This window comes from Xenopus tropicalis, chromosome 9 (genome assembly GCF_000004195.4).
Source record: "Xenopus tropicalis strain Nigerian chromosome 9, UCB_Xtro_10.0, whole genome shotgun sequence".
NCBI classification, from domain to species: Eukaryota; Metazoa; Chordata; class Amphibia; order Anura; family Pipidae; genus Xenopus; species Xenopus tropicalis.
The window spans coordinates 6,252,291-6,268,498 of NC_030685.2; the positions used below are offsets into that span (position 1 = coordinate 6,252,291).

The following is a 16,208-nucleotide window of genomic DNA, read 5'->3' on the forward strand; positions in this document are numbered from 1 at the left end:
TTGTTTTCTATTGTGTTTGTCAAGCAAAATAAACTTTACTTACACTGTATAAATTATTTTAATCTTATTTTTTTAAGCCTTGGAATTCACAATTGCAGCAAGCAGGCAGGGGCCATTTTATGGACACTGTTATCAAAGCAGGCATTGCATTCTGCCAATATCTTGTTTCTGTGCCAGTATGGGGGGGACCTAATGCCCATATCCATGCACTGGTTACACAATTACATGGTGAGGAGGGAGGGGGAATGTGAGGAATGCAGCAACATCTAAGAAGTTCTGAAATGAAAGTGAAAGTAACTCTCTGCCCCACCCCTATGCCTAAGGCATAAAGGCGGTAAGGCAATATATGATTGACAGCTGGGATTTTTAATTGCCTTTATAATGGGTATGGATGTGGTAATAAAAATGATTTTGGGTTTCTTGTTTGATTTGAAAAGGGCTTTTATTATACAGCTTTTTATGTCTGGGTGACAGGTCCACTTTAAGAATGAAAAAAGGTGGAGCACATAGTACAACACTATGGGGCAGATTTATCAAAATGTGAGTTTAGAGCTTAATACATAAAAACTCACCTATGTTCTATTCATTCCTATTTAATTTTTAGAAGGCTATTTAGCAATGGGTGAAATTTAGAACTCACAATTTGATAAATACGCTTCTAAAAATCCCATAGAAATGAATAGAACATGGGTGAGTTTTTATGTATAAAGCTCTAAACTCACTGTTAGGGTTCCTGACCGCAGACTGTCAGTGTAGTGACCTGAGGGAGCCCTCCTGCCAGGACAAAGATGTATAAGGGAACAAGGACGACACAACCACAATGGAAGTTTAAACTTATTCAATTTATTGTTACATGCTCATAGCTTTTATACCCCTTGTGTACGAGTAGATACATAGGGGTGTCTTATAGCAAATAGAAAAAGACCATTGTAGTTTCAAAGATTGCCTTCAAGGATGGACAGGAATGTAACTAATAAGATACATAATATGTATTTCACAATGTGCAAGCAATGCAGGGGCACTATTTGGGAAAAACAAACTATTATGGGATGTTCAAGCCTTGCTGTTTGCTGGTACAAAATGGAGATATATGCTAAAATGGAGTATGATATGCTAAGCTCCAAGGTACATCAAAGTATATGAATATATGATTATGTGATTACATTAATATGAGGATATAAGATATAATGTCAAGCCTCACACTCACATTTTGATAAATCTGCCCCTAGGAGAGACTAGGGCAGAACATATTTATTTCTTCATTTTCATTTCATATACTTCCTTTACACTGTCAAGAGCCTTTTCTTCTGTTATTCTGCACCAATCATCAGGCAGATCAGCCGGCTGTGCATTATAATGCTCTGCAAACTTGTTATTAAACTTCACAAAAACGTATTTCCAGTAGTCAGAGGCTGTGATGCTGGGGTCAGGCTGAATGGCCCAGTCTGGGTAGATTAGACGATAATCCTTATAAGGGTGCCATTTCTCCTTTGTGTCTGAATTTCTAAAACAAGAACCACTGATAACATTAGTTGAACATATCTCTGTAACCAGCTTATTACTCTTCCCATGACTATATTTTCCCAAACCTTGAGGCCGATGGACAGAGGCAAAGTGCTCCTTATGGTCAGTACCTCCAGCCTCACAGGGGGCCCCACAGAAGGGACACTGCTTCCCACAGCCAAACACTCTCTTAAACAGCTCTTCCTCTGGTTTCACTGTAAGTTTGGCAAATACTGATTTTGTGCTGGAAGATCCAATCTCTGATCTGATCTGTTTCTCTGTTTCTGTGATGAAAAACTCAATGTCCTTTGAGAACTGTTTGACATCTGCTTTGTTTTGGAAACTCACCGACTGCAGCTCCATCTGGTCGATAACTAATTCACTTTCTAACATCTTACAGAACTTTTCCAAAAAGTTTGAGACAGTGGCTGTATCTTGTTGGTTCTCAAGAATGGACCTGATTCTTTTACAGATTTTAGTCAGAATGTTTGTTTGCAACTTTGTTAGACCTTTATCATAAGTCCTTATGTGCTGGTAAATCCATTCTTTCACATACGGCTCATAATCAGTAATATAATCTACAAACTGAGAACATCTCTGATATTTTAGAAGTTTCTCAAGTAAATGTGACTGAAAGAAAGTGCGGCTACTAAATTCTTTGGGACTTTTATCAACCAGAATATCATCTACTATTTCCGCCCCCAGATGTTTATAAATCTGGTTGGTTATTGCCGGCTTCAGGCAGAGCTCACAGAACTGTTTGGCTCGACTTTGTGTTTCATCCTTTTCCTGGAATGTATTTTTGAATGTTGTCAAATAATGAGGTTTTAATCTTTCCAGACACAGAATAGGCTCAGTATTAAGGAATCTCAGGTGCATTTCCCCAAACATCCGAGCGGCACTTCCCAAAACATGGAGTTTTAGATCCAAATCAAACTCATGGGTAATGGGTAGTTTCTTAGCATCTTCCTCCCGGAGCCTTTCATTGATTATATTGAGTAATTCTTGGCAATAAGTCTCATCATAGTCTCCTTCTATTTTAAACTTCTCTGAGACATACTTTGAGCATCTTCTTATTAAAGCAAGACTGGCTATTTTATCACGACATTCATTGTTCCAGAATTCTTTCACACCTTTTAGTGAATACCATTTCAAGTCAATGTGCTCATCTTTAATCTTCAATTTATCTTTTCCAAACTCATCTAAATGTTCTATACTGAGCAGTTTCTCACTTATAGAGCTCCCCCTGTTGGACAAGTCCCGTTTGAGCACCAGTAACATTTCCTGACTGACGTTGCGTTTCTGTAGAAGATTCTTCGGCAGCTCAGCCATTGTACTTTCCCACATGTTCTCAAATTCCTCTTCTATTTCCACATCCCCAAGCTGACTTTCCCTTTCTCTGACCTGTTCTGTGAGATTGACGACTTTCTCTTCAATAGTTTCTTGGTAGGTTTTCTGTATATTATTTATCTGATGTTTCTGTTTTTGGATCCTAATAGTGTCGTCAATCTTTAATTCTGCAGAACTGTTCAGTTCCCTTTGGAGAGAATGTACCCGTCTGCTGAAATCCTCTCTGTACTTCTCAATTAGGCGAACATTATTTTCTTTATTTGTAAAATATTTTTGTAGCAAATCTAACATTATTTCCTTCTCATTGCAAATAAAAGAAATCAATTCATCTTTAATATTTGTGACAATTTTTGGCTGTAGTTCATCTGCTGACTGATTCTTGATCTTGTTCTCAGTGCTAATGAGCCAGGTATGAAGCTGTTTGCGGAAGTCCCATTCCCACCGAGAGTATTCAGTTTCTAACTGATTGTAAGCTTCAGCTACCAGGCTGTTTCTGAAACTGAAACTGAAATTTTCATGTTTTACTGAATTCCACAAACTTTTTACCCATTCAATAAATTCAACAATTTTTTGGGGTTGTTTCTCCATGAATTGAAGCAAAGATTTTTTCAGTTCATACACATTCTCACTGTAGCCGGAGCTTACAGAAGCCATGGGTGGGACACCGTACCAAAACCCAGGAATGTACCAATTGTCTTCCATCAAGTTATAATCTATTATTTCACTAAATTTAGTGATCCCACTCTTTTTTTCCATGTTGGCTGCTGTTCTGGTCATCTCATCCAGCTGCTCCAGGAGTTTCTTTCTATCCCTCAGGTTATTATCATCAGCAGAAACATCACTCACATTCTGATGAATAAACTGGCATTTAGGTCTCTTCCCTATTTGCTTCATCCTAAAAAATGCATGGACCACAACTTGCAGTGTGTCTTTCATTTCTGCTGTATTCTCCATGGCCATATTGATTATAGTGATATCACTGAGCCCAACCACTAGAGTTGCCAACTCATTGTCATGTTCATAGCTGTCATCCAGAGAAGCCAGTTCTGGGGCTTTCAGACCTTCAGTGTCAATCACAAGAATAAAGTCACAGCCCAAGTTCTCCTTGAGATTCTCTTTCACTTTAATGAGTGTCATGAAGGCTCCTCGTGTGCATCTTCCACTGGCCACAGGGAACTGCAGCCCAAACATGGTGTTCAGGAGGGTGGATTTCCCTGTGCTCTGCACTCCCAGCACTGTGATTACTCTCATTCTGCATTTCCCTCCTGTCTTCTTATCCAGCTCAATCAAAAGATCAGTTACCCACTGTAAGGGGATGTTAGAGGCATCTCCATCTATCAGCTCCAATGGGAACCCATCCAGCAGCAGATTTACAGCAATTCCTGGGAGATTATAAAATCGTCTCTCATCTGATTTGATTTTACCTTGACTCACCATGGAACATTCTGCCTCATAAAACTGCCCCATCTCCCGCAGAAAATGTTCTACTCCCAAAGAACTGTCAGATAGTTGTTGGTCTAACTGTTTTAGTTCCCTTTGGTCATTTGCATTATTGCAGCATCTGTCCTTGTATTTAGCCTTCAACATAGAAAGATTGTTTCTAGCCATTGAATCAAGTGCAAATTTTATCCATTTCAGGAAATAATGTTTCTCTGTTTGAGACAAATGTGTGATGGCAGAAATGAACTTACTCATAGAGTCAGGCAGGGAATGTTGGTTCTGCTCCCTGTGTAACTTATTGAGCTCCTCTATCAGCTGAGATCGGTATTCTTCTGTACCTTTATCCCCTTGTTTTCTCATTCTGCACAATTCCTTCTCTATCTGGGCCACTTGCTTCCCCAGATCCCCTTGTAGTTTCATTGTCTCTTTCTTATATTGTACCACATCTTGTATCTCTTTAGTTATTTCTGTGGCACATTCTTTTGCTTTCTGACATTCCTGGGAATTTTCATCCACCTTGATGCCAAGTTCCCTGGCTGTGTTTGATAAATCTTCCAGTTTTATTGTTTTATCAGATTTTATCAGAAACTGTTTAATAATGGTTTGTACATGTTTCACTAGTTCTGCATCATTTGCCTTTTTATGTTTTACCAGTATATGGGATTGGCTAATATTTAGCACAGAGAGTAACTTTTTGAAGGATTCTGATGTCTCTTTACTGACACCTTTCCCACTAGGAGTAATGATGAAATAGAAGTTGCTGTTGGATTTACTACACTGGGCTAATAGCTCACACTCTCTCTCATTAATGCTTTCAGCAAATACAAACACTGCTGATGAGACCTGGGTTAGGAAGCTGAATTGGGTCCTGTTAGACTCGATGTTTCCACGCAAATTAGTAACAGCAACAGGTTCTTGGAAAGAGTCAGAATTCTCTCTTCCAACAGGTAAATACCATGAGATTTCCACTAGGCCATCAGAGATTTGTCTTTCTATGTTTCCACCTTTCATATTGTCATGAATAAAGAAGTCCTGGTACTGCTGAGCTGGGCTGAGCACTTGGTTTAGGATTTTAGATTTGGATAATTTGCTTTGCCCCAGTCTCACAAATGAGAACAATGGCATTTCTACTCGAACCAGGTTTTCTTCTACAAATCCTTTACTGTCTACTAGAGTGTGGGGTCTCCATCTCTTGGCAATGTCTCTCATAGCCCAGAGCATGAAGGTGCATTCTGGGCCATCACCAGCAGGGAGCAGCAGTGGGACAGCAAACTGACACAGGGACATTTTTGAGAAGATGTTCTGCTGTAACAACATATCTGAGCAATGCAAGAGAACACACAGAATGTCTGATGGATTGATGTAATTAGAATCACACTCTTTGCTATAAAAACCAATATGCTGAAATAAATCATATTCTGCACTCTCAGCATCTACTCCTGTCTCCATATGCTGAGCTATATCCTCCGTGTTACCAGCATGTTTCTCTGATTTCTCAGGAATATCCTCAAGTTGAACTGTTCTTGCAGTCCTGTCCAGCGCCATCAGTTTCCTTAGGAGAGCCCAGGGCAGGTCTTGTACAGTCTGGGGGGCAACTTCATTTATATTCTCCTGCCCAACGTCCAGGACGTCCCTCAGGGAGAGCTTAGACTCTCTATGGGATTCCATTACTTTCTTCTGGGCATTTCTTTTTTCTTTAAAAAATACAAAACAATAAAACAATTGTTCATACAATCTCTTAGTTTGATTTATATGTGTGTGTGAGAGTGCAGGAGTGTATGTAAGGTGTATGCCCAGATATAGATGTAACCCACAGAGTTGCACCAAATAAAAGCTCTATAGGCTTTTCATCAGTAGAATTCTCATTGGTGAATTTTCTTGTATTTATAATAATTTTTTTTGGCAACTTCTATACCAAAACTAGGGGGTGCTATGGGGCAGTGTGATTTCTCTTTGTTATCTCCCTGTGTTGAATGAATAGTGCATAAATTCCCAGTGGACTGCTTGTATTCTGGCTAAACATTACAGGGTTTTTGTACAGGGTAATTGTAATTAATTGTTATAGGGAGAGGTTTACGGAGAACTAAAGTCTAAAATTGAAAATCATTAGAAATGCTGGGGCCGATTCACTAAAGTGCGAAATAACGTGCGCTAAAAATTTTATCGCGTCTTAATTTTCGCGACTTTTCGCGCGATTCACTATAAGCATACTTGCGCTATTTTACTCGCAATACTGCATGCGTTATTTAACTCGTGAAGACTATTTCAATGCGGTATTTGCCGGTACATGCGCTAAATAACGCTCGCGTTTAGGATATAAATAGTAGCTTTAAATAGTGTATATAAATTGTCACCGCATATAAATAGTGTATATAAATATTAGCCACATATAAATGGTAGCATATAAATGGTAGCATATAAATAGTAGAATATAAATGGTAGCATATAAATAGTAGCATATAAATGGTAGCATATAAATAGTAGCATATAAATGGTAGCCACATATAAATGGTAGCATATAAACAGTAGCATATAAATGGTAGCCACATATAAATAGTAGCATATAAATAGTAGCATATAAATGGTAGCCACATATAAATGGTAGCCACATATAAATGGTAGAATATAAATGGTAGCCACATATAAATAGTAGCATATAAATAGTAGCATATAAATGGTAGCATATAAATGGTAGCATATAAATGGTAGCCACATATAAATAGTAGCATATAAATAGTAGCATATAAATGGTAGCATATAAATAGTAGCATATAAATAGTAGCATATAAATGGTAGCATATAAATAGTAGCATATAAATAGTAGCATATAAATGGTAGCATATAAATAGTAGCATATAAATGGTAGCCACATATAAATAGTAGCATATAAATAGTAGCATATAAATGGTAGCATATAAATGTTAGCATATAAATAGTAGCCGCTAGTGATGAGCAAATGTGTTCTGGTTATCTTTGGGGAAAAATTAGCAAATCTTTTGAAAGATCCACAAAACGGCAAAAATGTTGTGGGGGCAAATAAATTGTTGCCCGCGACTATTATTTTTTGACGCCTGTGTAAATTTTTGGACGTGCAGTGAATTTTTGCGTGGCAAATTTTTTCATTTTTTTTTTTTTTGCCATTGGCAGATTGTTTTGCGAAACGCATGAAAAAATTTGCAGCGGAAAAATTCACTGCACGTCCAAAAATTCGCTGCGAATCCATGCCTGCCGAAACATTTCATCACTTGTAGCCGCATATAATTAGTCGTGCGAATGAACGCACGCCATGTTAGCCATACACGCCAATACTTTCGTAAAATTACTGTATTAAAAATGAACATTTCCCTGCAAACTGGCGGCTGCGTCACTCTAGGGGAAACACATACTTGAATAAATAGCACTGCTAAGTCCATATTTTATTGGCAAAAGCTCATTTACTGTACTTTTCTATAATTATTATACCTAGTAATGTATTTTGTGCGACTAAATATTTACCGCTATAGTACTGTATATTTTGGCGACTAAATATTTACCGCTATAGTACTGTATATTAGTAGGGAAATTCCATACATGCCAAGACTTTAGTAAAATTGAGTAAAAAGACACAGACTTGAATAAATAACACTGCAAAGTCCATATTTTATTGCCAAAAACTCATTTACTGTACTTTTCTTTAATTTATCGCCTGACTGAAGTAGGTGTTAATTTTCGCATAGCCGAATGCGATATTTAGCGCGCCTAAGTGTTTGTGAATCATGCGATCGTATTCTTTTCAGCGCGGAAATGAGCCCATGCATTAAAACTATCGCATGCGGTCGCGTGAAAAATAACGCATGCGATATGGCGACTTAACCGTGCGATAATACTATGGTGAATTGCACGCTAATTATCGCGTCTAATTTAACGCAAAAAAGCGTGCGATAAATTTTATCGCACTTTAGTGAATCAGGCCCACTGTATTTTGTTTTGTATTGATATAAACATTCTGAACTTATTGCACAAGCCCAGAGGTTGAGAAGCCTAATCAAAGTAATGATTTATGATTTCAAAGTTGTCCACAGGGGGCCGCCATCTTGTTACTTTGTTAGACCATCTTTTATAAGATTTGGTTCCTGCACATGCTCAGTTTGCTCTGGGCTGCTGTTGGGAGGCGGAGCTTAGGGAGCGTAGTAAATCAAAACAGCACGTCAGGTAATATCTGCCATAGAAGCTGATTAATAATAAGAATCATAATATGCAGACTGCACTGGTTCCTGTGTTGCCCTGTAGTGTAATGTGGGTTTTAGTGTTTTTGCTTTGTTTAATGAAACATTTCCAGCTCTCCAGAGCCAGTGGCTGCATAAATATGCAAAAGAATCCTCCAATGAGAATCCCTGATGATCTGTATAAATCTGGCTCCCTGTTCTCTGTTCCTGCAATTGGAGTTGGGAGCATTAAGCACAGTTTCCCAGCACTGAACAAGTCTGTCCCTTTATCCCCATGTCTGATTCCTGTGCCATATAATGACGGGAAAATGACATCATTATCTCTATATGTAAGATAATATCACAATGGCTGATATAGCGCTGGGAATCTAATTAGCATTCTCATTGGTCAATGCTCTTGTGTATGAAATGTTTTCTTCAACCTTCATAGAGAACTAGGTGGAACCATTTGTGCTGCCCTATTATACACAGTTTATTACTGAATATCAATAAAACAAGCTTTAGCTTAGCATCTAAACATAACTTATTTACAACAGACTCCCTAAGCTCAGGTCACTGACATCAGCCAAGAGCAGACTGAGCATGTGCAGTAGTTGGGCAAAAGATGGAGAGCTACTGTGGGCATCTTCAGGGGCATGGGGCTTTATTTCTATAGAGATTTGGTGGCTTTGGGCTGGTACAAGGGCTCAAAACACATAGCTAAACATTTCTAGCCATGTTCTTTTTTAAGCTTTAGTGTCCCTTTAAAAGGGGAACAGACTCCCCTACTAAACCCAACCGTAAAGCTACCATTTGCATGTTAGTGACACAACATGGCCGCCCACACTGGGAGCCCCTCCTGTTGCTGGGGGCATAGTGCCCGTTAGGAGCATTTTTTGCACAAAATGGTATTGTGCAATTATGTACCATCTTAAAGGGACACTAAAGACTGTATGCTTTAGTGTCCCTTTAAGATGGTACATAATTGCTCCCACCCCGGGGGCCCTACAGGTCTCCCCGCCAGCCACATCCCCTAACCACCCCCACAAGGGCCCCCCCTAACCCCCCAAAACCTCCACAGGGTCCCCCACCCAACATCCTCCCCTGAGCTTGTGTAAATTTAATGCATCAGGGGAGGAACGATCGGGCAGGGGGAGTGCCGGCAAGGGTCAGGTCTGGGCCGTTGGGGCCCACTGGGATTGTTCCCGGTGTCCCGGCGGTCCAGTATGACCCTCATTGTATGACTTTTCTTTCCACCTTGCAATGATTCCAAATACTGAGCTTGTAACAAATATAAAGGACAACTAAAGTCTGAAAGTGACTGAAACTTTTGTCACAGCTTCTGCCTCTGTTTCCAACCTTTGTAACTTATATTTGTTACACAGCTCAGTATTTGGAATCATTACAAGATGGAAAGAAAAGTCACACAATAAGGATTTAGCCAAAGTCTCGCCCCAAGCTCAAAGTGCCAGAGAAGGACTTGAGATTTTAAGGGGCAGTCAGACAGGACTGTGATTGGTTGGCCTGTATGCATGTTTAATAGTGACCAGGCAGAGACCAGACCAAGCAGGCAGGGGAAAGAAGAATATTGTGAGTCGGTCCCTAAGCTCAGGTCACTGACATCAGCCAAGAGCAGACTGAGCATGTGCAGTAGTTGGGCAAGGCAAAAGATGGAGAGCTACTGTGGGCATCTTCAGGGGCATGAATCTTTATTTCTATAGAGCTTTGGTGGCTTTGGGCTGGTACAAGGGCTCAAAACACATAGCTAAACATTTCTAGCCATATTCTTTTTTAAGCTTTAGTGTCTCTTTAAAAGGGGAACAGACTCCCCTACTAAACCCAACCGTAAAGCTACCATTTGCATGTTAGTGACACAACATGGCCGCCCACACTGGGAGCCCCTCCTGTTGCTGGGGGCATAGTGCCCGTTAGGAGCATTTTCTGCACAAAATGGTAGTGTTTCCCCCAACCAGAGTGTGGGCTCTATTAACCTGCACTTCCAATGGGGTAAACAATTTTCCTCTGATAGGTGCTCTTTAAGGTTAAGCTTAGGTATCATAAATATACTCACTTTCGCCTTCTACTATGCCCGACAGGGCAGGGAAAATGGACAGCATCGTCTCTAGGTGAGTGAGGAACCTCTGGCAGTCAGACTCATCTCTCTGTAGCACAAACTGGATCAGCTTCTCTGCTCGCCCCGCTGGGCTCTTAGCTTCATCCTTACTTCTGTACTCATCTGGGCCATTTTGGAACAGGGACCCTATTTCTGCAAAGATTTCTATTAATTTTCTCTCATGTCGTTTTATAATGTGAGATGCACAGGCCATTGTTTCCCAACTGATGAACCTGGGAATATATAAAAATACAATTGGAACAAAATCTCAACAAAACACCCAAATATATACATGTATCCATGTTGTCCATGTATATTGCCATACGAGGCATACATCTACAATATCACCAAAATTAGACATGGGCTTAACAACCAGAATACATGGAGAATAAATAAATGCAGCAACAACTGAATAAAGATTCATTGAGCAGTGCAGTGAGGCATGATTAAAGGGGATATAAACCCTGCTGCACAGCGCTGCTCAACCAAACGTTATTCAGCTGTTGCTGGACTACAAATCCCAGAATAATGTAACATATAATGAAGGGTGAGGCATGCTGGGAGCTGTAGTCTTAAAGCAATATTGCACAATAAAACTTTCCCAGCTCTCTAGGGCCCGCATTGGCAGCATTGAAATGCAAAAGAATCCTCCAATGAGAATCCCAGCTGATCTGTATAAATCTGGCTCCCTGTTCTCTGTTCCGGCAATTGGAGTTGGGAGCATTAAGCACAGTTTCCCAGCACTGAACAAGTCTGTCCCTTTATCCCCATGTCTGATTCCTGTGCCATATAATGACGGGAAAATGACATAATTATCTCTATATGTAAGGTACCAGCAAGGGGCCTGACACAGTGCTGGGAATCAGCATTCTCATTGGTCAGTTCTCCTGCATCTATAATTAAAGGGACACAAAAACCTAAATAAAAAGAATATGGCTAGAAATGTTTAGCTATGTGTTTGAGCCCTTGTACCAGCCCAAAGCCACCAAAGCTCTATAGAAATAAAGCCCCATGCCCCTGAAGATGCCCACAGTAGCTCTCCATCTTTTGCCCAACTACTGCACATGCTCAGTCTGCTCTTGGCTGATGTCAGTGACCTGAGCTTAGGGACCGACTCACAATATTCTCCTTTCCCCTGCCTGCTTGGTCTAGTCTCTGCCTGGTCACTATTAAACATGCATACAAGCCAACCAATCACAGTCCTGTCTGGCTGCTCCCTAAAAAACTCAAGTCCTTCTCTGGTACATTGATCTTGGAGTGAGATTTTAGCTGAATCCTTATTGTGTGACTTTTCTTTCCACCTTGTTAGAAAGGATGTAAACATTGACAGAACTGAGAGAAACAGAATTCAGCGCAATTATTTTAAAGCATTATATTATTAATGAAACATACAAATAGGTGGATTCTATCACTTATATACCATAGAGTGAAAACACCATATACCCCTCCCACATAGGGGACAAACATAACAAAAACAACAACTTATTGTATATAAACCAAAGTCAATGGAGATTCCTACACTGAGCGGTTATTATATAGAGAACACAAGCTATGGCTAAAGTTTCAGTCACTTTGCTTATACAAAACAGTCCATCTGGGAATAAATTGCTCCATTCCAATTTTTTTTTCTGTAATCAATATATTGATTGATTTGCATAGAATTTTATGAACTTCTCCATGTCCAGCATATGGAGCATTATTGGCTTTAGTAGAAGGCATGTAAAGCAATAACCTCTCAGAATGTTTATGAAGCAGTTGTATGGGGATTTGTGTGCATTACACATGGGAAAAGGCCAAACTTATTTTTCTTTTTTTTGCTGAGCCATAACTCTCAGTTTAACATAAATGTCAATATAAGTTGTTTATAGCATGGTGTCCTTTAGAAGCTTTTTTTGTTTAGAATATACAGTAGCTTTTTTTGCTAGATTGAGTAATGTATGTACATGATAACCTTATAATAACCTTTCTAATGTTTTATTTATCAGTAGGACCTTCCAACGGGCACCCACTCCGTTTAGAAGAAGGGAGGTTCCGTTTTAAAGGAGAACTAAAGTCTAAAATAGAAAATCATTAGAAATGCTGTATTTTGTATACTGAACATAAATATAAACATTATGAACTAATTAAAATTATGATTTATGCTTTGAAAGTTGTCCAAAGGGGGCTGCCAAGTTGTTATTTCGGCTCTTGCACATGCTCAGTTTGCTCTAGGCTGCTGTTGGGAGGCAGAGCTCAGGGAACGTAGTAAATTATCAAAACAGCACATCAGGTAATATCTGCCATAGAAGCTGATTAATAATAAGAATCATAATATGCAGACTGCACTGGTTCCTGTGTTGCCCTGTAATGTAATGTGGGTTTTAGTGTTTTTGTATTGTTTAATAAAACTTTCCCAGCTCTCCAGAGCCAGTGGCTGCATAAATATGCAAAAGAATCCTCCAATGAGAATCCCAGCTGATCTGTATAAATCTGGCTCCCTGTTCTCTGTTCCTGCAATTGGAGTTGGGAGCATTAAGCACAGTTTCCCAGCACTGAACAAGTCTGTCCCTTTATCCCCATGTCTGATTCCTGTGCCATATAATGACGGGAAAATGATGTAATTATCTCTATATGTAAGATAATATCAAAATGGCTAAGATAGTGCTGGGAACCTAATTGTCAGTTTCATTGGTCAATTCTCTAGCATCTATAATTTTTTCTTTAACCTCATAAATAATACTGGCCAAATTATCCCATTAGCACAGAGATCAGGGATACAGGTACATATAAACTAGGCCTGGCCCTAATACACATTGGATTATAGCACATCATGTACATACTTTCTTCAATCTAGAAGAAACAACATGTTCTCACACTACAAACTGAGAGTTATAACTCAACCAAAACACTTAAGAGTTTGCTGAGCAGACTGGGGGTTCCATACACAGCCTGTTTATAATAGTGAGAGCCCAAACTCTGAGCTCAGTGTCAGTCACTTTGCATCCTGGGAAGGAACATAGTGTTTGTGCAGAGGTTCCCCTGTACATATCATGTTGTTCTGCCTATACACCTACTGGCACAGTTTGGCCTCTCCCCGTGTGTAATGCACACAAACCCCCATGCAACTGCTTCATAAACACTTTGAGAGAAGTTATTGGTTTCTACTCTCACAACAAAAGGCAATAATGCTTTGTACATTGGTTATGGAGGAGGTTGTAAGATATATATAAATCAATTATTATTATATTATGCAAATCAGCATATTACTTTTATAAAAGCCTTTGCAATGGAGCAATTTATTTCCAGATGGGCTGTTTTGTATAAATATTTTTGTTATGTTTGTCCCCCTATGTGGGAGGGGTATATGTTGTTTTCACTCTGTGGTATATAAGTGATAGAATCAACCTATTTTTATGTTTTAAAATAATTCTGCTGAATTCCTTTCTAACAAGGGGGAAAGAAAAGTCACACAATAAGGATTCAGCTAAAGTCTTGCCCCAAGCTCAAAGTGCCAGAGCAGGAGTTTAGGATTTTAGGGAGCAGCCAGACAGGACTGTGATTGGTTGGCCTGTATGCATGTTTAATAGTGAACAGGCAGTGACTAGAGCAAGCAGGCAGGGGAAAGAAGAATATTGTGAGTCGATCCCTAAGCTCAGGTCACTGACATCAGCCAAGAGCAGACTGAGCATGTGCAGTAGTTGGGCAAGGCAAAAGATGGAGAGCTACTGTGGGCATCTTCAGGGGCATGGGGCTTTATTTCTATAGAGCTTTGCTGGCTTTGGGCTGGTACAAGGGCTCAAAACACATAGCTAAACATTTCTAGCCATATTCTTTTTTAGGCTTTAGTTACCCTTTAAGGTGGATGTCACTAGCTGCTTGGCTCCGCCCTCTGCTCATATCGGCCCCTCAGCCTGACAGGAAATGCAGAACAGGCGGTTTTGCTATGACTCCAGTCAGTCCATTTTACTGCTACTCTTCTAAATGTCATTACCTGCTACAGAGCCACAGGAAGTGATCTTCATCCTGTCCCTTTTCAGCCATTACAAAGCCCTATGCACCAGGGTGCCTGTATTTATTCTCTCAGCCTGTGGCTTTGCACAATTTTCTTGCACATTAACAGCTAACTCACTGTAAAATAAAATTCATACACATTTTAATACAATCTGTGCGCCTCTTCCTGTATGAATTAATTATTTGCGTAAAATTTATATCAATATAATATACAGGTTGATCATTTCCCTATGGGACCAAACTGCAAATTATATTCTTATCAATGTTAATGTGATGTCATCAGTTATAATTGGAGTTTAGGGATGTAATTTCTGTCACATGATTCGCTGAATAAAGTACCCCCTGTTGAAAAATATGAGGATATTAGAAGTCACCTCGGAGTTCCATGATCTGTATAAAAGCACTCAGCCTTCAGCCTCATCCCTTTATATGGTCATGGAACTCCTCTGGGACTTATAATATCCCTATATGTTACAATAGGGGGCACTTTATTCACTATATATTATAAGGAACTCCTCGGGGACTTATAATATCCCTATATGTTACAATAGGGGGTACTTTATTCACTATATATTATAAGGAACCCCTCGGGGACTTATAATAACCCTATATGTTACAATAGGGGGCACTTTATTCACTATATATTATAAGGAACTCCTCGGGGACTTATAATAACCCTATATGTTACAATAGGGGGCACTTTATTCACTATATATTATAAGGAACTCCTCGGGGACTTATAATATCCCTATATGTTACAATAGGGGGTACTTTATTCACTATATATTATAAGGAACTCCTCGGGGACTTATAATATCCCTATATGTTACAATAGGGGGTACTTTATTCACTATATATTATAAGGAACCCCTCAGGGCTTATAATATCCCTATATGTTACAATAGGGAGCACTTTATTCACTATATATTATAAGGAACTCCTCGGGGACTTATAATATCCCTATATGTTACAATAGGGGGTACTTTATTCACTATATATTATAAGGAACCCCTCGGGGACTTATAATATCCCTATATGTTACAATAGGGGGCACTTTATTCACTATATATTATAAGGAACTCCTCAGGGACTTATAATACCCCTATATGTTACAATAGGGGGCACTTTATTCACTATATATTATAAGGAACTCCTCAGGGACTTATAATATCCCTATATGTTACAATAGGGGGCACTTTATTCACTATATATTATAAGGAACTCCTCGGGGACTTATAATACCCCTATATGTTACAATAGGGGGTACTTTATTCACTATATATACATTGCCCAAAATACACAAAAATTTATAAAATCCTCCGGGCATACCGATTATATCAGCCAGGGGTTCTTTAGCTGAAAAAATATCTAAATATGTGGATTCAATCTTGCATCCATTGGCAAGACAATTGGGATCTTACTTACAAGATACCACTGACTTCTTGTGTGTAATTAACAGCATTAATGCTGGGGATGGGAATTTTCTTTTTGTCACTATGGACATTCACAGTCTATATACATGCATCCCACACGATGCAGGAATACATGCCGTTAGAGACCTTTTGAGTAATAACCCCGTATACGCTGGTCCTCCTGTGGAATTTATTTTGACCCTTTTGGAATTTATT

At 39.3% G+C, this 16,208-nt stretch overlaps 1 protein-coding gene across 1 annotated transcript; it reads right to left on the reverse strand.

Moving 5' to 3' along the window:
• Nucleotides 1-823: 823 nt before the first annotated feature.
• Nucleotides 824-10,812, reverse strand: LOC101733405 (up-regulator of cell proliferation-like). Its single transcript, XM_018097327.2, has 2 exons — nucleotides 10,549-10,812; nucleotides 824-5,987 (listed from the first exon to the last, which is right to left on the reverse strand). The coding sequence occupies exons 1-2, from the start codon at nucleotides 10,802-10,804 to the stop codon at nucleotides 1,252-1,254; spliced, it is 4,992 nt and encodes a 1,663-aa protein (XP_017952816.2). The 5' UTR covers nucleotides 10,805-10,812; the 3' UTR covers nucleotides 824-1,251.
• Between the last annotated feature and the right edge of the window lie 5,396 nt (nucleotides 10,813-16,208).